General features: G+C 36.1%; 1 protein-coding gene across 2 annotated transcripts in view; it reads left to right on the forward strand.

Moving 5' to 3' along the window:
* Positions 1–25,641, forward strand: part of ACER3 (alkaline ceramidase 3) — a 181,901-nt gene that overhangs the window by 73,390 nt on the left and 82,870 nt on the right. For both annotated transcript variants that reach the window (XM_007461710.1, XM_007461711.1), the window contains one exon: positions 21,899–21,951. In XM_007461710.1, the coding sequence (XP_007461772.1) occupies positions 21,899–21,951 (53 nt within the window). The remainder of the gene's footprint in view (positions 1–21,898; positions 21,952–25,641) is intronic.

Here is a 25,641-nt window from a genome sequence, read left to right on the forward strand (position 1 = left end):
AGGGAAAGAAGGAAGTTAGAGTGAGGAATTAAGATCCTACTGAAACAACACAACTATAAAATACATTAGACCCTTCTCCTTGCACCCCGCCCTGCCACCAAAACAAATAAATGTATATGAAAAAGGACACTAACCTTTACTATTCAGAAGGGGGCAGGCTTGAACTTGAAATCTTTTAAGCCACCCCAAACCTTTACTCTTTCCACAAAGTGGAACCCCCGCAAAATCAGTCTACATCCATGCAAAGCTACTGTAATAAAAAAACAGAAAATGAGAATCAATACCTTTTGGCTCATGGATGTTCTTTCCCCACAACTAATTATAAAGCAGAAAGAAACTGCAGCACAGTACTCCTAACTGAATTAGCCTCAAACCAATAAATGAATAAAAATTTAAAAACTAATAACACCTATAAAAATTAATTAAAAAAATAAAAAGTAATAACAGAAATAGCTTCCTCACCCCCCAAAAGAAATAAAATTAGAATTGATTAAACTTAGGAGAGAAATTAAGCCTGAATTACAATGTGTTGAGTATTTAATAAGGGCTATTTAAGAAAGAGAAACAAGCAAGAGAATGAAAATGAGATAAAGAAATAAAAAGGGTCAGAGAGAAAGTGATTGAAATGGAAGACAGACAAAGAAGATTCAATACAACTGTAATTGGAGTCCCTGAGGAAGGAAAACAAAACAATGAAACAGATCTTATATTTAAAATCGTAATTTTCAAATTAATTTGAAAGAAGACTTTTTGGAAATGGAAGAAGACCCAAATCTGGATATTGAAAAGTCCATTTTTGTCTCATAAAACTGACTTGGAATGGTCAACTCTGAAAGAGACTAGTAAAATTACTGGATTTTAAAAATGAAAAATAATCCTCACAGCTCCAGGAAAAAAGACCAGACTACTTATAAGGGCAAGAAAATTAGGCTGGCACTAGACCTCATCAGCAACATAAAAAGAAAGGCATCAGTGGAACTGCATTTTTAGTGCAAACCAAAGATTTTATATTCCAACCAAATTGTTTTTCAGTTATCCAGGTTATAGAAAGACAGTTTTAAACATACAAGTACTCATTGAAAACTGTACACATGACTCCTTCCTGATGAATCCGTGAGTACTGCTCTCTCTGATTTAGTACCTGCTAGCCAAATGTGGTAATTTAAATTTAAATAAATGAAAATTAAAATGCAAATTTCAGTTCCTCTGTCACACTAGCCACGTTTCAAGTGCTCAGTACCCATATGTGGCTTATGGCTACTGTATTGGGCAGTGCAGATATAGAACATTGCCTTCATCACAGAAAGTTCTACTGACTGCATTGTACTAGAGAACGATGTTCATCCAACTAAGAGAAGACTGGGCAAACTTGGGCAAAATGTCTAATGATGAGCATTTAACACATTTAACTATAGATCTAAGGCTAAAACAGGTGTAATAAGGACTGAAGAATAGTATATAGACATTTTATGGTCTGGTAAAGTAGAGAGAATGCAGTTTTTTAAATGGGAGAAGGAAAGGGCAAAGTAGAATAAGTTCATTGACTATTGCCTACGTAGTAAGTTGAGTATTGAAGATTATGATCTAAAAGTAACAAACTAGATAGTAAAAGGTTAAGGAAGAAAAGGGGAGAACTCAGGGTTCTATAAAAGGCATAAGTACAAAAGTAACCCCTAGGCCAAAAAAGCCTCTTTTCTGAATACCAAAAGAATTAAGTACAAAAAAGACATTTCACTTAGAGAAATACATTAAATTTAAAGTAATATATGTAACTATTTTAATAAAACAATATGACAGAGTTGAGATTAAACATCAGTCATATGAATCGAAATGAATCAGCTTAACTTAATATCAAAAGAAAAAAGATTTTTGAATTTGATCAGCAATTAGGATTGAACTTTATGCTATATACAAAAGACACATCTAAAACTAAAGCAAAGTGATTCAGAAAAGTTAGAAACAAATAATAAGAAAGCAGGGGTAGTGATCCTGATATCATATAAAGTGGAATTCCCTTCAAAAAGCATTGTGTGACAAAGAAGGATGTTTTTAATGTTGAAGCCATGATTCAAAGTGAAAATACAAGTTTTTAATAACTATACCAAATAATACAACCACCACTATTATATGGCAGAAACTACAAGAGATACAAAGAGAAATAGATAGAAACATACGAATAATAGAAGATTTTAATATGCCACACTCAGTACAAGACAGATGAAGTGAACAAAATACATCAGTAATATCTGGAAGACCTAAAGAGCATAACCAATAAAATAGATCTTATGGCTTTATGCTGAACTTTACACCCTTATAATAGAGAATATACCTTCTTTTGAAGTACACATAGAACATTGATAAAAACAAAACAGTAAGTTCTGTTAAGTAGAAATATTAAAACAACATCCTCTGGTCACAGTGCATCCATGCTAGAAATTAACAACAAATTCAAACCATAACAAAGCTCTTCCTCTTTGAAATTTTAAATCTGTTAACTCTTGGTTGAAAGGGAAAATAGAAATGGAAATTATAGGAGTCCTAAAATACAGTTGTAACAAAAAGTCTGCATATCAAAATCTATGGGGATTTATATAAAGCAGCCATCAGAGCATAATACATAGGCTTAAACAATTAAATAATAATAAAAGATAAAAACCAAAGGTAAAAATTAATTAAAATCCCAACTCAAAAGGCAAGAAAAAGACTGCAGAATAAACCAAATGAAAGTTTAAGGGAGGAAATTATAAAGATAAAAGCAGAAAGTAACAAGATAGAGAACAGAAAAACGTTCTAATTAATGAATCAAAATCTATTTTTTTTAAGAAAAAGTAGACAACTAGCTAACTTTAGAAAAAAGGAAGCAAACATAAACATTAAAATAAGAAATGACAAAGAGGAAATATCCACTGAAACAAAGGAAAAAAATATTTTAAACCTCTATGTAAATAAATAAATTGGATAATTTCCTAGGAAAATACAATTTGTCAAAATTGACCCCAAAGATAGAAAGCTTTAAACAGACCAATTTCTGTATAGGAAATAGAGTAACTTATTAAGGAATTCCTCCACAAAAGTACTGGGTCCAGTTAGTTTCACAGAGAGTTCCAGTCAACCTTCAAAGACCTGATAGTCCCAATGCTACATAAATTTTTTCAAGCATAGATAATGAAAGAAAACTTCCAAATTCTTTTTATGAAGCAAACAACATTGTTATGTAAACCTAATAAAAATGCCATAAAAAGGAAAATTAAGGACTGATATCGTGAATGAATATCAGTGCAGATATACTAAGTAAATTATTAGCAAACAAAAAGGAATGATACTTTTTGTAAGTACTACTGATACATGTAAGAACATGGATGAACCCTAAAAACATTATGCCAAGTGAAAGGAACCAAAGGATGCAAAGGACCACAGATTATATGACCCTATTCATATGAAATTTCTAGAAAAGGCAAAATTATAGAGATAAAAACAAATCATTAGTTACTTGGGGTTTAGAGTGGATGTTGACTGCTAATAGGCATAAGGGAACCTTGCGGGGTGATGGAATTATCACAGAACTGGATTGTGATGATGGTAGCACAACTCTTTAAATTTACTAAAACTCCTAAAACTGTACACTTACAATGAGTGAATTTAATGGTATATCTCAATACTTGTTTAAAAAATAAAAACCAGGAAATGGAGGAATGTGCACACTATGTGAAAGAAGGAGGGATATTTAGTCCTTACATCTCAGAGGTGGTGTTGAAGGAAGAAAGAAAATAGTAGAGCAGGGAAAAACAGCAACAACATATATATATATATATGTCAGTGCTAGCATGTATAGGTGCTATAACTCTTCTCTAGTAGAATACAACTACTTTCCTTGTCAGGTAGAATCCAGGCAAGCCACTCCTGATTGTTCAAGATAGATGAATCCTATTTGTCACTCTGAGGATTTTCTGTTCTCTCTTAACAAGGATCTGGGTCTTATTAAGAGATTTCCTTTGCATGTTAAAGACCTAAAGTTATTTTTTGATCTTTATACAGATATGATCATTTGAGAAACTATTCCACATACAGTAATCTGCCCTCTTCTAATATTCTTGTGAATATATGGAGGAACATATTTTCTAAATTATTTTTTCCTGTAACCTTCTTCCAACTGAAGAAAGTTGGGGGATATTTTTTAGACAGGTCTCTTTGTGTCAGTATCTCTTCATGGAAAGTCATCCTTATAAAGTTCATTCTCTGAAGTTCAGAGAAAGCCCTTGAGCTCAATTTCTTTGTTTTAATGTTTTCCAGTTACATCACTAATATACATTAACAAATCCTTATCCAAATCCTTGGGACCAGAAGTATTACTGAACTCAGATTCTTTTTGAATTTTTGAATTCTAGAAAGTTAATAGACTGTGTTTGCTATAGTATACTAAGCCCACCAAAACCTGGGACAGCACCCTGTAGGTGAACATATCCATATTGCTGCTTAACGTGTGAATATTCACAGTAACTAGGCTAAATAATCACTATAAATAGCCTCATGTCCAGTTAGGTCAGGTTTTGCTATCAAATGAATTTGTGCCAAACTTAGAGGGCAAAACATCTTTTGGTTTTAAAAGATTTTTGGGGAATTGTATTATTAAACAAGATATGTAAATTTATCTAACTCTCTGTTTTCTTCTTTTTAAAAGTAGTAAACAGTAAACAGAATCTAGTTCGACATTAGGGAAATAAAACAGTTTGTGCCCAGAATGGAAGACAATTCAAATTTAGGAGATCCATTCATGCAATTTACTATATTAATTAATTTAAGAAGAAAAACCACATGATTATCTCCGTAGATGCTGTGAAAGCCTTTGTCAAAATTCAGCAACCATTTCTGATTTAAAAAGAAAAACTCAAGAAAACAGAAATTCACAAATCCTGTCTTAATGTGCTAATATACACACATCAGTCCTAAAGCTAGCATTTTACTCAGTGTGGAAGCCCTAGAAGCATTCCTATGAAGGTCAAAACAAGGCAAGTGTGTCTGTCTCCACTGCTATTTAACAAAGTACTGGAGGTATTAATCATTGCATTTATACCAGAGAAAATGATTAAGGACTGGAAAAGAAGGAAAACTATCTCTCTTTACAGCTGTCATGGTATTCCTGAAAACTCTAGCCTAGAAAATCAGTTATCAAGCAAACAATTATTATTCAAACAATAAAACTGTTCAGCTCGGTATTAGGTTTAAAATGATCACAAAAAGCAATAGTCTTCATATATGCAAACAATATCCCATTAGATATATAATAGAGAAGAAAATCCCATTTAAAATAACATCCAAAAGGATAAATATCAAAAAATAAGTTTAACAAGATATGTGTAAAACCTATATTAAGAAAACTTAAAACACTTCTGAAAGACATGAAAGTAAACCTGAACAAATGAAAAGTTGTTCTTGAATAACTTAGGAAAACTGAAAGATGTCAGTTATATCTAATAAATAATACTAATAAAAATACCAATAAGTAGGGGTCTTCCCTGGTGGTACAGTGGTTATGAGTCAGCCTGCCAGTGCAGGGGACATGGGTTCGAGCCCCGGTCCGGGAAGATCCCACATGCTGCGGAGCAACTAAGCCTGTGCGCCACGACTACTGAGCCTGCGCTCTAGAGCCCACAAGCCACAACCACTGAGGCCCGCGAGCCTAGAGACAACGCTCCACAATAAGAGGAGCCACTGCAATGAGAAGCACGCACACCACAACGAAGACCCAATGCAGCCATAAATAAATAAATAAATAAATTTAAAAATCCAATAAGTATTTTTTAATTAAACAAGTTGATACTAAAGTTCATATTAAAATATAAACATGCAAGGGTATCTAGGCAGTCTTTAAAAAAGAAGAGCTAGAAGGATGTACTAATCCTCCTATATATTAAAACATACTGCAAAACCTGCCTCAGTAAAATAGTAGAGTACAGATATTTTGATAGATAATACAGTGGAATTTAAAAGAAAAAGCATAAATAGACCCAAATCCATATTAGAGTTTAGTGTGTGGTGAAGATGGCATCTCTGAGCACTGGGGCAAAGATGAATATGTTTATGGAAACATAAAATAGATGTATACCTTACATTATACGTGTGAATATGTTCTAAATTGATTAGAGACCTAAATGTAAAAACTGAAATCTTGTGGGACTTCCCTAGTGGTGTAGTGGTTAAGAATCGCCTGCCAATGCAGGGGACACAGGTTGGAGCACTAGTCTGGGAAGATCCCACATGCCGCGGAGCAACTAATCCCGTGTGCCACAACTATTGAGTCCGCATGTCACAACTACTGAAGCCTACGTGCCTGGAGCCCGTGCTCTGCAACAAAAGAAGCCACCTCAATGAGAAGCCCGCTCACCGCAACGAAGAGTAGCCCCCACTCGCCGCAACTAGAGAAAGACAGCATGCAGCAACGAAGACCCAACGCAGCCAAAAATAGATTTAAAATCTTGCAAGTACTAGAAGAAAACATGTGAATTATTCTATATTTAGTGTGTGGGAAAGTATTTATAATTCAAAATCCAGATGTAATGTTGGCTAATTAAATAAAACCTTTGACATGGCAAAATACACCATATGCAAAGTCCAAAGCAGAAGACCAAATTGTGAAATTATTTGTGACATACACTAAGGATAGAGGTTTAATATCCCTGATACAAAAATGACTTTTAAATGTTGAGGATAAAAAGGATCAAACATCCAATAGAAGTAAAGACAGAACATTCTCCAAAAAAGATACTACAGAATAGCCAGCATATATAAGAAAAGATATCCAGCTACACTGATACATTATTTTTCTTTTATCAGATTGACAAAAAGTGAAACACTTGACAACACACTCTTGGCAAGGCTGTGGGAGAAATAGGTACTCTTCACACATTGCTGGTGAGAATGCAAAATTTTTGTAGGTGAATTTGTCAACATCTAACAAAACTGTATATGCATTTACCCTTTGACTCAGCAACTGCATTTAAAAAAATTTTCTGTGAAGGTATATCTCCTGTAATTCAAAATTAAATGTGCGCAAGATTGTTTATTTTTAATTACAAAATAATGTAAACAACCTAAAAGCCCATATGTTGGAAATTGGTTGAATAAACTGGTGAATCTACACAATGAGTATTATGAATATAACAGGAAGGGTGAGGAACGTCTCTGAACTGATATGGAGTGATTTCCAGGATTTATTGTTAAGTAAAAGATGCAGCATGTAAAAGTATGCGTGTGTGCGCGTGTGCGCGCGCGCACACACACACACACACACACACACACGGTATATAATTTTGTTTCTTGGAGAAAGAGGGGAAATAAAATATACATACATCTGCTTAGTTTTTCAAAAAGAGACATAGAAAGCATGAACCAGAAAAATAATGGAATTAGTTTCTACAGGGGGTGGGTGGAAAGGCTAGAGGAGGGAGTGACACTTCTCTGAGTAAACCCTTTTGTATTTTTATTTTTGCAACCTTGTTATGATTTCACATATTCAAAGAATATAATTAGATCAACCAGAACAGGAGTTGGGGAAATGAGGAAGAGAGACCCTAAAATTGAATACAAAGAAAAACAAATTGCAAAAGACACATCGGATAAAGGACTGTTAATCCAAAATGCACACAGAACTTTTTTGTACATAAAATATAAATGTAAACTCAATAATAAGGAAACAAACAACCTAATTGAAAAAATGGACCAAAGACCTTAACAGACACCTCATCAAAGAAGATACACAGATGGCAAATAATATGAAAAGTTGTTCCACATCATATGTCATCAGGGAAATGCAAATTAATACCACAATAAGATCCTACTGTACATCTATTAGAATGGCCAAAATTCAGAACACTGACAATACCAAATGCTGGCCAGGATGTGGAGCAACAGGAACTCTTACTCATTGCTGGTGGGAATGTAAAATGGTACAGCCACTTTGGAAGACAGTTTGGCAGTTTCTTACAAAACTAAATGTGTTCTCACCACACTATCCAGCAATCACTCTCCTTGGTATTCATCCAAAGGAGTTGAAAACTTATGTCTACACAAAAGCAGCTTTATTTGTAAAGCCCAAACTTGGAAGCAACCAAGATGTCCTTCAGTAGGTAGATGGATTAGGAAACTGTGGTACCTCTAGACAATGGAATATTATTCAGTGCCAAAAAGAAGTATGTTATCAAACTGTAAAGACAGGGAGGAACCTTAAATGCATATTACTAAGTGAGAGAAACCAGTCTGAAAAGGCTACATACTATATGATCCCAACTATATGACATTCTGAAAAAGACAGACCTGTGGAGACAGTTAAAAGATCAGTGGTTGCTAGGTGTTGGGGGGAGAGAGATGATAGGCAGAGGACAGAAGATGTTTAGGATCATGAAACTATTGTGTGTGATACTATAATGGTGGATATATTTTCCAAATCCATAGAATATACAAAACGAAGAGTGAACTGTAATGTAAACTGTGGATTTGGGGTGCTAATAATGTGTCAGTGTAGAGTCATCTGTGGTAACAAATGTACCACTCTGGGGGAGTGGTGTTGATAATGGGGGAAGCCAGAGGGTTGGTGGGGGGGTGAGGAGGACAGGCATTATATGGGAAATATATATACCGTCTGCCTAATTTTGCTGTGAACCTAAACTATTCTAAAAAAAAAGTCTTAATTTTTTAAATGTATTGTACTCTTTATCAAACAGAGGATATAACCACATAAGAGGAAAGTATTAATCCAGTTAACTTTGAAATGGTTTTCTCATGTACCCAATTTGAAAACAGAAAGAGAATTCAGCGAGATATTGAACCTTACTTTACTAACTTTATTTACTGTGTATTTATTTATTTACTTTTTATTGTCAGTAACGGTATGAATATAGCAATTCTGAAGTTATCTTTGCATTTTAGGATTAAGCAAATGAGGAAATATATTGATATTGTTGGGGGCTAGGGTTCTCATGTAGAAGGAGATACAAATTTGGATGGAGGAAGGCAAGGAAGAACCCTGAAAGAACATTGAAATCTGAGGTATCAGCATGATTAAAAATAAAAAAAGATTTCACATGTTCTGTCCTCTGAAAGGGTCTGGAAGTAATGAGTCTTAAGTAGCAATGAACATACCAAGTGCCCACACCTTGGTTTCTAAAACTCTTTCCTCACTAAAAGGAACTAAGGCTTCTTGGAGAAATGCCTCATTTCTGGGATGGGGCAGGGAAAGCGTGAGATGAGTCTGGAACATCTTGTCACTCCAGAAGGTAAGAAAGGGCTGAAAAAATGAGGGAATAATGTCAAAATGACACAGAAGACAGTTTGGCCAAACTGAAAATTTGAGCTTCCAAATGGAAAATGACTGTAATGGGTTATGTAACACATGGTATAAAAAAAGAATGCACACGCTCATACTGATACTAACAAATGGTGTGAGAAGCGGAAAGCTTTTTTTTTAAAGAATAGAATTGCCAACTAATAAATGTAAGCAGAATGATAGGGTTTTTAAAAATCATCATTTTGCAACCATCATCGTAATAATTGATTCAGGAGTCATCAATGAATGCTAAAAATATTGGGTGAAAGTGTTTGGGAATATGATGATTACACAGCCTGAAAGTATCTCCTGATGAATTACTTACTCATTAGTTACAGATGGAAAAATGGTAACAACACAGAAATCTGGCAGATGCCACCTTATTCAAGTAATCAATCCTAACATCATTAATAACAGTATAAACTAACAACTGATTCTTCCTGGTGTGATGCACTGAAAAGGAAACAACATCATTTATACAATATTATTCCCAGAAGTGCATAACCTGAACCAAATGATGAGAAAACAGTCAGAAAAACCCAGTTTGTGAGGGTTATTTTATAAAACAACCAACCTGTTGTTTTTTTTGTTTTTTTGTTTTTTACAAATGTTAAAGTCATAAAAACAAAGGAAGGCTGAGGAACTGTTCCACATTAAAAGAGATGGACAACTACATGCAGTATCTTCATTGGATCCTGAATTGGGGTACAAGGAGAAGGTCTAAAAAGGCAATATGGGGCAAATCAGTAAAGTTTGAATAAGAATGGTTTTTAAGTCTGTCCCTTCTACAAGACTAAGCTTTGCTTCCTGAAAGCAGCTGAGTTCTTACTCTTCTGGACTTCTGGCATTCAGCAATACCTGATGCAAACCAAATACATGAGGCTGTTTGATGAATGAATGGATACTTTATTTTAAACAACAGGCATTTTTGCTAGGACTTCTTTTTCATGTACTTGTTTGAATTTTTCAGAGATAAAGTCTCCCCACCAAAAAAAAAATTTGTGTGTGTGTGTGTGTATGAGAGAGATTCACATATGCACACACACACGCAGGGAACAAACTTTATCTGGAAACAGATTCGATTAACAAATCAAGGACATTTACTGAATACCATATAAGATTTTTCAGTATCTTAATTTTATGACCAGAAATTTATAATAACTACTTAGTTGATATGAACTTTTTGGAGTTGAGGGAGATTTTGCAGAAGGAATTGGAAATTTTGGCATTGTATAGAAGTATATTAGGAACAGATTGTTAGTAATTTCTGAGAGTTGTGTTCTGGCTTAGAGCCTAGATTTACTAAGAATTTAGTCATTTTTTAATTCAACAAATTTTTACTGAGAATCAGTTATGTGCTAGGTCTAGCTCTCAAACCATTGTTCACTGGAGCTTAGAGATTAGCAGGGGAAACAGAGATTAATCAAATAATTTTATAATTAAGTATGCACTAACAGTGTGGTAAGTGTTATAAAGAAAAGGTACCAAGTACAGTGAGGAAGAATTAGGGAAGTTAAGAGTTACAGACATTACTTTTAAAATATTTTTTCCCATCCCATGTCCTTGAGCAATTGCCAGTTCTTCCAATAAGCCTGATTTCAGTTTAGTCCACCTGCCCAGTTATAGCCGCTTTGGAACCACCCTTTGTCTAATATTTTTCTCTTCCTCTTTGTTTATTTTTATCCCAAATATGCACATTTTATGAAAGGAAGAGATGCTCATAACACATCAATAGAAGAATCAAAAATGTCTTCTCTGATTATTTTTCTAATAGGTCTCTTAGTAAAACTTGCCATTAAAAGGTGGGGGGAGCTTCCCTCGTGGTCCAGTGAGTAAGACTCCATGCTCCCAATGCAGGGGGCCAAGGTGCGATCCCTGGTCGGGGAACTAGATCCCGCATGCACGCCGTGACTGAGGGTTCTCATGCCCAACTAAGAGGTCCGCATGCTGCAACTAAGAAGTCTGCATGCCACAATTAAAGATCCTGCATGCCGCAATGAAGATCCCACGTGCCGCTACTAAGACCTGGGGCAGCCAAAATAAAAAAAGAAGGAGGGGGGATTAAGAACCTAATACTTGTTTTAAGTAAACATTTTTAAAATCAGTAAAATTATTTCTGCTTAAATATAGAGAAGGACGATAAAGAATTCAAGTGAATTTAATACTCCTTGTCCCATAATAAAACTAGGAGAATAAATTGAAAAGTAAAGACAAGTTATTTGACGCTAAATTCTGCCTGCCTAGTTGCTATTATATATATATATATATATATATATATATATATATATATATATATATTTTTTTTTTTTTTTTTTTTTTTTGCGCGCTACGTGGGCCTCTCACTGCTGTGGCCTCTCCCGATGCGGAGCACAGGCTCCGGACCAGTACGCGGGCCTCTCACTGTTGTGGCCCCTCCCGCTGCGGAGCACAGGCTCCGGACGCGCAGGCTCAGCGGCCATGGCTCACGGGCCCAGCCGCTCCGCGGCATGTGGGATCTTCCCGGACTGGGGCACGAACCCGCGTCCACTGCGCCACCAGGGAAGCCCATTGCTATTATATTTGAAGTTAGGACTCTTTAACATTTTCCAAGCTTCATGTGGTATTGGCTTAGTCATTACTTTTTATGAGGTCATAAAATTTGCTGCTAATGTTGGTGGAGTTTAGAGAGATAATAGTAATTGTCATTCATAGGGCATTTATTATATACCAGGCTCTGGGAAGTACATTGAATTATATTATTATGTCATTTAAAATTCTCTACAATCTATGAGGAACTCTTCAACTTCATTTTATAAAGGTAATATTTGAGAAGAGCAGTAACTTGACCAAGATCACACAATGAGTAAATGGTAGAGCCATACCTTGAACCCAAATATATATGCTTTTAATCATTATGCCATAAGACAGTTATTTACAACTGTGCATTGTCTAAAATAGAACAAACCAAAAGAAGCCCTTCCATGAGATTTGTCTTTTCATGAAATTTAATTTTTCTCTTTACTCCCAAAGTCACAAATTGTTGTTTATCTTATTCCTTTAAAATAGGAATAGGTTCGCTTTCCTTTACAAATAATTTTGAGTACATACTATGTGCCAGCATAAAAAGACAAAGTCTGTCCCCAGAGAGCTTATACTACATTGAGGAGAGATGAATTGCATATAAACAACAAAATCTATTTGTAGTTGTACAAATGTATTTGTTATGCAGTTATCTAAATGAGTAGGTAATTGGCAACAAGAAAAAATGAGTGGTAAAATAGTCAAAACATTAATAAAGTAGAGCAGAAAAAGTCTGTTGAAGATAGACTTCAGTGCTGAAATAGAAATATCACGAAGTCATTTCCCCATGGAAAGGACCACTGGAAATTCTTTGCGTGGAGTAGCCTTAAGTTTAGTGTGATCATACTTACAGTAGTCACTGCCATACTGAATCAAAGACATCTGAAGGGATCTTAAGAGTATTATACCATTTGTCAAGGGGAAAGTGAGTGGACTGCGTACTAGACTAATAATCTTTAAGATTATAGCAATTACACTTAGCAGTGAAACAGGATAAAATCAATATGCTGTGGAAAGGAACTTCAGAAATCATTTCATAACTTGTTTACTAACTTATTTATTCCCCTTTATTTAGTCCCAGTTTTCCAGACATTGCCAGAAACATCAATGGTCTTTTTTTCTAGTTAGTGGAAAAAGTAATATAGTAACATGAAGACAAATTTGGAAGACAATGCAAAATACCCATAATCCCATCACCCAACAGAAACAGTATTTTCTTTTATTAGTTAATAGTTCCTAATCTTTGTGCATATGCATTTGTGGTTTTATATGGTTTTATTTGTGGTTTTACTACACTTTGAATAAACATGCCCAACCTAGAAGCCAAAACCCAGGGATAGGTTCAGCCAGAGAAGCAGGAACCAGTTAGCTAAGTAGCCTGTGTAGTCAGTGAACAGGAAGTGAGGAAGTGAAATGGCCAGGAAAATAGCCTGGTAGAAAGTAAAAGTAGAAAGGTAGAAAGCCGGGTAGAAAATAGCCTAAGCCAGAAAGCATGAGCTGTAACGGCTCTTCGTCTGCTTCCTGTGGCCTCAGTTGTGGTTTATGTTTCAGTGTTTTAGGCTGGAGCCAGAATAAGACAGTAATTGAATGACAATTATTTTCTAAGAAAATAAGTGTAAAATATCATAATGTCATCTCATTTCTCTTACTATTATGTCTGTTATTATTATTGCTCTAGCTCCATTCTCTTCAACATACCTTAACCTCCCTAGGCAGTCCAGACATTCCCCTCACTTGGCTATAGATATTCTTAAACAGAATTATTTTGGCTCTCCCTTCAATTACCATATTCTGTCTCATCCATTATTATCGTTGTTATTTTGTGTTCTTACTTTTCCTCTACCTGTGGAACATTTGCTTGTTACTAACTTAACCTGCCTGAAGGCTTGGATAGAGTTGTTTCAGAACCAGTATGAAAAGTACTAAAGCAAATCATTTAAGGTGGGAATATTTTGACAGGCAAAGTATATTTGGAGCATTGCATGTGAATGTTTCCCCCTCCAAATTCTTTCTTTTTTTATTTTTTCATTTATTTTTATTTTTATTTTTTTTGCGGTACACGGGCCTCTCACCGCTGTGGCCTCTCCCACTGCGGAGCACAGGCTCCGGACACACAGGCTCAGCGGCCATGGCTCACGGGCCCAGCCGCTCTGCGGCACGCGGGATCCTCCTGGACCGGGGCACGAACCCGTGTCTCCTGCATCGGCAGGCGGACCCTCAACCACTGCGCCACCAGGGAAGCCCTCTTTCTTTTTTTAAATTGAGGTGTATTCCGTAAACAGTAAAATGTACAAATCTTAAGTATACATACAGCTCAATGAGATTTTGCCTGTGTAATCACCACCCAGATCAAGATACAGAAATTTTCAGTCATCCCAGAAAGTTCCCTTGTGCCCCTTCTCAGTCAACACATCCCCAAAATGATAACTGATATTCTGACTTCTATGCCTATATATTAATTTGCATGTTCTTGAACTTTATATAGATGGAACCATATAGTACGTATTCTGGTGTCTGGCTTCTTTCATTCAATGTAGTGTTTTTGATATTCATCTATGTTGTTTCTATCAGTAGTTCATTCTTTTTTATTGATAAATAATATTCCATTGTGTGAATATAATTCATTTGCCCATTTTTCTGTTAATGGGCATTTGGGTTTTCAGTTGAGACTTTTATGAATAAAGATTCCGTGGATATTCTTGTATATGTCTTTTGATGGACAGTTGTGCTCATTTCTTTAGGGCTGTATGTCTAGAAGTAGAATTGCTAGATCATAGGGTAGTCTGTGTTTAAATTTATTAGAAACTGCCAAACAATTTTCTAAAATGTTGGGACCATTTACACTCCCACCAGTAATATCTGAGAGTTCCAGTTATTCCACATTGTCATCTATACTTCTCTGTCTTTTTTTTTCAATCTTTTTTTTTTTTTTAATGTATTTATTTATTTATTTGGCTGCATTGAGTCTTTGTTGCTGCACGCGGGCTTTTTCTAGTTGCAGCAAGCAGGGGCTAATCTTCATTGCGGTGCACAGGCCTCTCATTGCGGTAGGTTCTCGCTGCATAGCACTGGTTCTAGGTGTGCGGGATTCAGTGGTTGTGGCACACAGGCTCAGTAGTTGTGGCTCGCAGGCTCTAGAGCACAGGCTCAGTAGTTGTGGCACACAGGCTTAGTTGCTCTGCGGCATGTGGGATCTTCCCAGACTGGGGCTCAAACCCATGTCCTCTGCATCGGCAGGCGGATTCTTAACCACTGCGCCACCAGGGAAGTCCTATACTTGTCTATCTTTTTAATTTTAGTCATTCTGGGTTGCTATGCGGTGATGTCTCACTGAGGTTTAAATTTGTATTTCCCAATGAATAATGATGCTGAGCACTTGTTATTGACCCTTTGGGTATCATCTTTTGTGATGTGCCTCTACAAATCATCTGCCCATTTAAAAATTGGGCTGTCTTTTTCTATCTGATTTTTGTATCACATTTTCTATATGTGAGCCTTTTGTTAGATATTATATGTATTGTGAATATTTCCTCCTAGTTTGTAGCTTGAGTTTTTACTTTACTTCAGAATCTTCAGATGAGCCAAAGTTCTTAGGCAAGAGTTTTAAGAGGCACTTCAGGTACCAGTTTATTAACTAATAAACTAGCCATCTGTTAGTAATTGTATTGGGTTTCTACTGCTACTGTAACAAAGTACCAAAAAAAGGATAAATTTATTATCTTGCAGTTCTTTAAATTAGAATTCTGATACAAGTCTCATTAGTCCAGGTGTTGGTAAGTCTGTGTTCCTTTCTGGAGGCTCTAGGGGGAGAGTCAATTTCCATGTCCTTTCCAGTTTATGTGGCTTCCCACATAATTCCATCTTGACTTGGACCATTTTCCTCTGTCTTCAAACCTAGCAGTTTTACATCTCTCTAACCATTCTTCCATAGTGACATCTTAAAGGTTCCTGCTTTTGAGGACTCAGATTATTAAATTGAGCACATTGTAATAATCCAGGACAATCTCCCCATCTCAAGGCCTTTAATTTAATCAAGTTTGCAGAGTCATTTTTGCCATTTTAGGTAACATATTCACAGCTTCTGGAGATAGGACATAGACATCTTTGGGAGCCATTATTCTGTGTACCACACTAGTGTAGCTAGTATGATAGCCCAAGAGTTGCTAAAGTAATGTGGTAGCTCATCTGCTACTAATGTTGCAGCATCCATATTGGGTGTGGGGAGAAAGTAATCCAAAATACATTGATAAGGCTAAGTAGGATCTTCTGGTGTGTGTGTGTGTGTGTGTGTGTGTGTGTGTGTGTGTGTGTGTGTGTGTGTGTTAGTATTATAAGATTATATACTAGACAAGTGGTAGATTAGAAAAGGGAGTGAGTGATCACTTACCTTTAGGGTAGGTGGGGAGCAATTAGAAAAGTTCTTTTTCAATACCCTAAATTGGCTTCTTATCAGCTTAGGGATAAAGTCCAAACTTCTTAGGACAGCTCTCCAAAGCTCACACTTTTAATTGCTACATTCTATGACCTCTCTAATATGAGAGTGCATTTTGTTTCTAATGTGAATGCTAGCTTCATCTGGAAAGAACAGTCATGCATTCCTATAATTGTAGCTGGCATTGTTTTGACACCACCAATAATACTAAAATGAACTCTGAGTTCATAGGTTTTAAAATAATCACACATTACACTATTAATGCCTTTGATACTCTGGGGTAGTATGCCCTTCTCCTTTTTCATTTATTCTAGGTCCCTTCTTGTGCATCATGGTAAATCTTGGTATAATTTAAAAGGAACTCATATTATTTCTTGGGCCTTTAAATTTGTGTTGTGGCTACTTCCAAAACCTAGTGATTCCATTCTCTATGTACATGAATTTTTTTTCATAGACTAGAAAATAAAATTTGTTGATACCTGTTGTATGCCAGGTGCATGCTGGATAATCCTCACAGCAGCCTTTCATGATAAACATTTTTATTTTACAACTGAGGCAGCTGAGTCTCAAAGAGATTTAAGCAACTTGCCAAAGTTGATAAGTAATAAGTAACAGATTTGGGATGCTAGTTTAGGTCTGATTCCAAAGCCCTTTTACACAGGACATAGACATCTTTGGGAGCCATTATTCTGTGTACCACACTAGTGTAGCTAGTATGATAGCCCAAGAGTTGCTAAAGTAATGTGGTAGCTCATCTGCTACTAATGTTGCAGCATCCATATTGGGTGTGGGGAGAAAGTAATCCAAAATACATTGATAAGGCTAAGTAGGATCTTCTGGTGTGTGTGTGTGTGTGTGTGTGTGTGTGTGTGTGTGTGTGTGTGTGTGTGTGTTAGTATTATAAGATTATATACTAGACAAGTGGTAGATTAGAAAAGGGAGTGAGTGATCACTTACCTTTAGGGTAGGTGGGGAGCAATTAGAAAAGTTCTTTTTCAATACCCTAAATTGGCTTCTTATCAGCTTAGGGATAAAGTCCAAACTTCTTAGGACAGCTCTCCAAAGCTCACACTTTTAATTGCTACATTCTATGACCTCTCTAATATGAGAGTGCATTTTGTTTCTAATGTGAATGCTAGCTTCATCTGGAAAGAACAGTCATGCATTCCTATAATTGTAGCTGGCATTGTTTTGACACCACCAATAATACTAAAATGAACTCTGAGTTCATAGGTTTTAAAATAATCACACATTACACTATTAATGCCTTTGATACTCTGGGGTAGTATGCCCTTCTCCTTTTTCATTTATTCTAGGTCCCTTCTTGTGCATCATGGTAAATCTTGGTATAATTTAAAAGGAACTCATATTATTTCTTGGGCCTTTAAATTTGTGTTGTGGCTACTTCCAAAACCTAGTGATTCCATTCTCTATGTACATGAATTTTTTTTCATAGACTAGAAAATAAAATTTGTTGATACCTGTTGTATGCCAGGTGCATGCTGGATAATCCTCACAGCAGCCTTTCATGATAAACATTTTTATTTTACAACTGAGGCAGCTGAGTCTCAAAGAGATTTAAGCAACTTGCCAAAGTTGATAAGTAATAAGTAACAGATTTGGGATGCTAGTTTAGGTCTGATTCCAAAGCCCTTTTTTTCTCTTTCCCCAGTGTGGTCAGTCAAATGGATCAAAATAAATGTGTATCAGAACACATCTGTATTCTGTTGTAACCTTGAAAAAGTTTGGTAGCATGCCAATACCAGGCTCTTCTCAGTCTACTGCCTACAAATCATGCCAGTCTTCTCACTGGATGCAAGTGTTCATGGTCTAAGCCAAGCTCCTTTACTTCTTTGAATGCACTACCTTGCCTCTATGTTAGATGATCCTTCTACGTAGGATGATCTCATTAAAAAAAATTCTTTTCACCTGGTTAACTCAGTTTATTTTTAAGTTCTAGCTTATGTGTTACTTCCCCTGATAGCCTTCTTCTGACTCCCTAGACAAGGTAGTAACTGCTTTGCAAGGTAGTAACCCCTTTGCATAGCTTTGAAATGGCCCCTCTCATATTTTTAGTGGCTTGCTAAAAGTTCTTAAGACAGGAAACATATCTCTCTTGTTCACTTCTTTATCCTAGTGGAAATGCTTGGAACATTGTTAAGGGCCCAGTAAATATTTGTTGAAAAGGGAATGAGGTTGTGGAGCAACAGGAACTCTCATTCATTGCTGGTGGGAATGAAGAATGGCACAGCCACTTTGAAAGATCAGTGGTTACTAGGGGTTAGGGGAGAGGGAGAGTTGAAATGACGGGGCACATAGGATTTTCAGGGCAATGAAACTATTCTGTATGATATTATAATGGTGGATACATGTCATTATAACTTTGTCTATACTCAAGAGTGAACTGTAATATGAAATATGGACTTTGAGTGATAATGATGTATCAATATGGGTTCATCAATTGTAATAAGAAATGTACCACTGTGGTGGGGCATGTTGATACTGGGGGAGACTATGTGTGTGTGTGGGAGTGGAGGTTATATGGAAAATCTTTGTACCTTCTGCTTAATTTTGCCATGAATCTAAAACTGCTCTAAAACATAAAGTCCATTAAACACACACACACACAGTGAGACAAATCTGAAATGTGGAACATTTAATAAGAAAAAAAGAAGGGAATGGGGTAATCACTAGGGCAATGCCAATCAAAACCACAGTACCACTTCAATCCATTAGGATGGCTATAATCAGAAAGACAGCCAACAACTAGTATAGGGAGGATGTGGAGAAATTCATGTATTGCTAATGGGAGTATAAAATAGTGCAGCCACTTTGAAAAACACTTTCACGGTTCTTCAGAATGCTAAACATAGAGTTTCCATATGACCCAGAAATTCCATCCTCAATATATACCCAAGAGAAATGAAAACATACGTCTGCACAAAAACTGAAACATGAATTCTCACAGCAGCATTATTAATAATAGCCAAAATGTAGAAAAAGCCTAAATGTCTCTTAGTTAGCTCAGGCTGCCATAACAAAATACCATAGACTTGAACAATAGACTTTATTTCTCACAGTTCTGGAAGTCCAAGATTAAAGTGCTGACTAATTCCATTCCTGGTGAGAGCCCTCTTCTTGGCTTGCAGAGGGCCACCTTCTCCCTGTGTCCTCATGTGGCCTATCCTTATTTCATGTAGGTGGGGAGAAAGTGAAATCCTGTCTCTTCTTCATATAAGGACCCTAATCCCATCATGGGGGCCCTACTCTCTTGACCTCATCTAAACCTGTTTATTTCTCAAAGGCACCATGCCCAACTGCTGTCACATTGGGGGTTAGGGCTTCAACATGTGAATTTGGAGGGGACACAAATGTGCAGTCCTTAGCAATGTCCATCAACTGGTGAATAGATAAATAAAATGTAGCATGTTCATACAATGACATGTTATTCATCCATAAAAGGAAGGTATTATTGATACATGCTGTAATATGAATGAACCTTGAAAATATGCTAAATGAAAGAAACCAGACAGAAAAGACTGCATATTGTATGATTCCACTTATATGAAAAGTCCAGAACAGACAAATCTTTAGGGACAGAAAATAGATTAATGGTTGTCTAGGGCTGAGGAGGGAGGAGGTTTGAAGAGAAATGGGGGTGACTGCTAATAGGCCTGGGGTTTGTCTTTGGGGTCATGAAAATGTTCTAATAATGATAACGGTTGCACAACTCTGAAAATATTAAAAACAATTGAATTGTGTACTTTAACTCTGTAGTTTGTGAATTACATCAGTAAAGCTAATAAATTTTAGCAAAAATTGGTAGTTAAAGTGGCAAAATATAAAATACTGCATGGAGAAAGGTGATGTTCTTCTATTACATTTCTTTGCATTCTAAATGGAGTATTGAAAGGAAATAAACTAGAGATTTTTTAAAAATCAGACTTTTAATGCGATATAATAAACAGTAACAAGAGGACATTTGGAAAGGTTTGGATAAAAACAGTTGTTGAGTGAGACATGATTTAGTGGCCAGTCTACCTTTCAGGATGAATAGTCATACACCTCATTTTAATTTTTTTACTTTATAGTATATTATGTGACTTTAAATAACTCACAGGGTTTGTTTTTTTTCCCTCCTTCCATTAATTTATTCTACTTTGCACCGTCTAATTTCTCCTTTGGAAAAAAGACAGCAACCATCTACTTCCTCATTTCTTTAGTAAGATGAGTGCAATAACTCTTGACTTCTCTCATCTCATTTTGAGCAGTAAATAACGTGATAATGTCTATAATGATTTTTTTAAAAAGCAAGGGTAACAAAGAGTTTGAAATTTTTCTCAAGTGGCTTCATACAAGTGATTTGGTAACATCCACATTTACCATGTTTGTTGGGCTGACTCCTACATCCTTGAGGCTAACTCCTCTGATGTCATTTTTGCTTTCTCTGACTTCTTTCATAAGTCCCCTCTTCTGTGCTCCTGTAGTACTCTATGCATATCTTTTTTTGTTTTTTATCATATCTCCACATACTGGCATCTTCTATTTATCTGCCTGTCTCCTCCATTAGCTTACAAACTTCATTAAGGCCAATGACTGGATCTTATCTTTGTACCTCAGCATCTGTAGCTGAATTTGGCAAATAGAAGGTATTCAGTAAAGGCTTGTTGAGCTAAACTTAATCATAGTAGAAACTGTGTTATCAGATGTGATAGGGAGTGATATTTAGCCCGTTAACTTTTAAAGAGTCAAAGCTATAATTATATTGAAAAAAATGTATACCCACCTTCAAGTTTTATTTTAATTAACAAATAGTTGTATAATCTTTGACAATGATTTGATGTAGGGTGTGGCCTTTGAATATGGGACCCTAATTATAGTTCTACTTAGTCTTTCTTGCATTGAAAAACAAAAAATTTTAAACCCTAAAATGAAAACAGTTTATTTAAAATGGAGGCACTTGGAAAGAACTTTGAGACATGAATACAGAATCTTTAGATTTTTACTGTTTTTCCCAATCTATAACAGATATCTTATCCACAGCTAATTCAACAGCAATTTTTATTAGCAGCTCAATTCTATTGAGTCTGTTTTAAACATTTTAAACAGTTTTTGTAGAAACAGTAGCTCTCTTTTTGCAGTCATACTTCTGATAAGTAAACACAGTGGCATTAACAAGTTTAGGAACAAACAAAAGTGACTGGCTCTTATTAAGCATCCACCTCAGCTATTTGGATTAGAACTAGCTAATCCAAAGGAAGTACTGAAGAGTAGCCAACCAGCTATGATCATTAAAGCTTACCCTGAGCATCTGTAATACATTTTATGCAAAAAATGGAGAATATTTATTAATCTAATAAATCACTTAGTGGAGGAAATTTACGAGAACTTGTTTATTTCTGTACCAAAATTTCATCAATTATAGATAGAGCTTAAGCAGGGTCTGCTATATCCTGCCACAAGATTTCATAAATTTGTTCTAAAACTCAGTGCTTTGAAATGTCTTACTGTCTTCTCAAGTCACTCTGGCCACCCCCAAAGAATTTCATGCTAATTGTTTTTTTTTTATTTGTTTGTTTTAATTTCAGTGGTAGGAATGGGATCCTGGTGCTTCCACATGACTCTGAAATATGAAATGCAGGTCAGTAATGACAAAATTGACTTAAATGCTTATTTCTCTTAATCCAGAGACACTTCAAGTTTGAGGAAAGAGCGCATTACTAAAGGATGATATTGAGGCAAGAAGAAAAAATGATGGAATTTGTAATCCCTGGAGTTTTTTACTTCAGGCCAAAGGATCCAGGTTGAGTAAGTGAAGAGGCAAGCAAATTGTCCATGGAGAAAACAAGCGAGAGCAGAATGGGTTTTTGACCACCTCTGTGCAGGCATGTATGATTTTAGAGTAGGATTAGAAAGTAGAGTCTCACGGAGACATCTTAAGAAGATAAAATCAGTTCACCAAAGTAATGTATTCTTATTCTTGGCTGCCTACATCCCCTTATGTCTCTCTTGTGGCATCCACTTGAATGGTCTGGTCCCTCTAATAGCAAGGCTTTAGAGCTATGCAAGGATTTTTATTTACTGTCTTTGCTCTAAGGGGGCCATATAGCTAATCTTTTAACCTCTTTGTTCCCCATCACTAGCCCAGAAACTTCTAGAATAGCACTGTCCAGTAGAAATATAATGTGAACTACGTATATAATTAAAAATCTCCAGTAGCCACATCTTAAAAAGCCACATTAAGAAGAAATAGGTGAAATTAATTTTAATAATATATTTTATTTAACACAGTATAACCAAAGTGTTACTTCAACATGTAATCAGTATAAAAATTTATTAATGAAATGTTTCACAGCCTGAAACTGGGTGTATGTTTCACACTTGCAGTGTATCTCAATTAAGATTAGGTTTATTTCAAGTGCTCAATAGCCACATAAGGCTAGTGCCTACTGTGTTGGATAGTGCTATTCTGGAAGGATCTGTTTATACAGTAGTCTATGAATTATTAATTACAGCTATATTAAAATATAAGAATTAATTCTTAGAATTGATTTTAATATTCAACACATATTTATAATAAGGTGTCATGTTTCTTGTGCATGCCATGCTTGACGTGGAGAATACACAAATGAATAAGACACTGGTCTGACTTAATCGAGCATAGAACACATTTCTTACACTCTCTGGCTTGGAAAGAAGACTTATAAACAGTGATATAATATGGAAATTATTTATTTATTTATTTTTTTTTTTTTGTGGTACACGGGCCTCTCACTGTTGTGGCCTCTCCCGTTGCGGAGCACAGGCTCCGGATGCGCAGGGTCAGCAGCCATGGCTTATGGGCCCAGCCGCTCCGCAGCATGTGGAATCGATCTTCCCGGACCAGGGCACGAACCCGTGTTCCCTGCTTCGGCAGACGGACTCTCAACCACTGCGCCACCAGGGAAGCCCTGGAAATTATTTTTAAAGAAGTACAAATACGCTATGGCAACACAGTGGAGCTTAGAAGAATCTATAATCGTTAAAGACATTTAAACAGAATCTGAAAGAATTTAGTTGAAACTTTTTAGGTAGTGAAAGGTGAAATGACATACTGCACTTGCATTATGACATAAACAGAAGCAGGGAGTCATTACAATGGTGATGTATCTGACAACAGTGATAAAGCTAGAACAGTGATAAAGCTAGAATGTGTTGGAAGAAATGACAGGAATGATATTCAAAAATTTTTAACTGTATGGCAAGAATACCAGCAATCAGAATGGTGATACCAGTGAGCAACAGCTAAATAATAACCCTGAAAATAAGGCTTGCATTTTATCATACTAAAAAATAACTAGAATTTGTCCAGCTCTAGCAATCATTGAATGCTTCCATATATACTATCTTAGTTATTACTCATGTTTTATAAATTCTAGTACTAGAGCTGAAAGAGGCTAGTTGATTTGACCAAAATCATTCACAGTTTATAAATGATATACACACACCACATACACACACACACACACACACATGCATGCATGCAGATTTCTTTACGCACACATACACACACACACACACATCCATTCTATTCTCTGACTCTGTCCATGAGAGGACTTAGGAGCCGGGAACCCCAATACCAAAGAGCATATCTATCATCCAGATCGTTCGCCATTAAAAGGAATCTGGCTGGATTCTGAGGGTTGGGGCAGAAAAAAAGGACAATATGAGCCTGAAACATCCTTTTGTGCCAGAAGGAATGGAAATGATTAAAGAATGATGGGAGGGCTTCCCTGGTGGCGCGGTGGTTGAGGGTCCGCCTGCCGATGCAGGGGACATGGGTTCGTGCCCCGGTCTGGGAGGATCCCACATGCCGCGGAGCAGCTGGGCCCGTGAGCCATGGCTGCTGAGCCTGCGCATCCGGAGCCTGTGCTCCGCAATGGGAGAGGCCACAGCTGTGAGAGACCTGCGTACTGCAAAAAAAAAAAAAAAAAAAAAAAAATGATGGGAAGGTGTCAAAAGGACACTGAAGGCAACTTGAAGGGCTTCTCTCAAATTTGAGACAATTTGAGCATCAAAATAAGCAATGATAGTAACATTATAACAGTTATTAAATCCATTGAAGACACAACCCACTGAATAAAAGGGGAAATCATGAATCCAAACTAAAATAATACATAATATAATAAATGAAACAGTAAGTGATTATGAGTAAGTGAATAGATTAAAAGTTTGATGTTGAATTTACATTGTTTCAAAGTACATTATTACAAAATAATTATAAAGGGTAAAAGGGTAACTTTACAGTGGAGGAGACTAGCAGACACCACCTTCATCAAGCAGTCAGAATGAGTATCTTCATAATGGGACAAACCAAAATTGTATGCCATCGGAGGATGCAGTGGCAAAAACATAGCATCACTTCTCTGATATTCTTGCCAAAAATGCATAATCTGAATCTAGTCATACGGAAACATCAGGCAAAATCAAATTGAGTGACATTCTACAAAACAACTGGCATGTAGTCTTCAAAAGTATCCATGGTCATAAAATTAAAAGATTGAGGAACTGTTCAAGATTGAAGGAGACTAAAAAGATATGAGAAGTAAATACACTGTGTAATTCTGGGCTGGATCCTGTGTGTGTGTGGTATGTGTGTGTATGTGTATGTGTATGTGTGTATGCTTATACTTATGACATTATTGTGACACTTAGAAAAACTTAAATGGGGTCTGAGGATTACATGATAGTAATAAATCAGTTAATTTCCTGATTTTGTTGGCAGTATTGTGAATATGTGGGTGAATATCTTCTTTTAAAGATGTAATTCACATATCATAAAATATTCCCTTTTAAAGTATACAAGTTGTTTTAAGTATACTCATAGAATTATGTAACCATCACCACTCTCTAATTCCAGAATATTTTCATCACTCCAAAGAGAAATCCCATTCCCATTAGCAGTCACTCCCCATTAATCTCTCTACCTTGACAACCACTAATCTACTCTTTCTCCATGGATTTGCCTATTCTGGACATTTCATAGCAATGGATCATACGATATGTGGCCTTTTGGTTCAATTAGGCTGAAATATTCCATTGTTTGGATATAGCACATTTCTTTATCCATTTATTTATTACTGGATATTTGGGTTGTTTATGAGTTTTTGGCCTTTATATATAATGCTGCCATCAACATTCATACACAAGTTTTTGTGTAGATGTACGTTTTCAGTTCTCTTAGGTATATACTTAGGAGTGGAATTTCTAAGTCAAAGGGTAACTCTATGTTTAACCTTTTGAGGAGCTGCTAGACTGTTTTTCTAAGTGACTACACCGTTTTACATTCCTG

Source organism: Lipotes vexillifer, unplaced genomic scaffold, assembly GCF_000442215.2.
Source record: "Lipotes vexillifer unplaced genomic scaffold, Lipotes_vexillifer_v1.1 scaffold223, whole genome shotgun sequence".
NCBI classification, from domain to species: domain Eukaryota; kingdom Metazoa; phylum Chordata; class Mammalia; order Artiodactyla; family Lipotidae; genus Lipotes; species Lipotes vexillifer.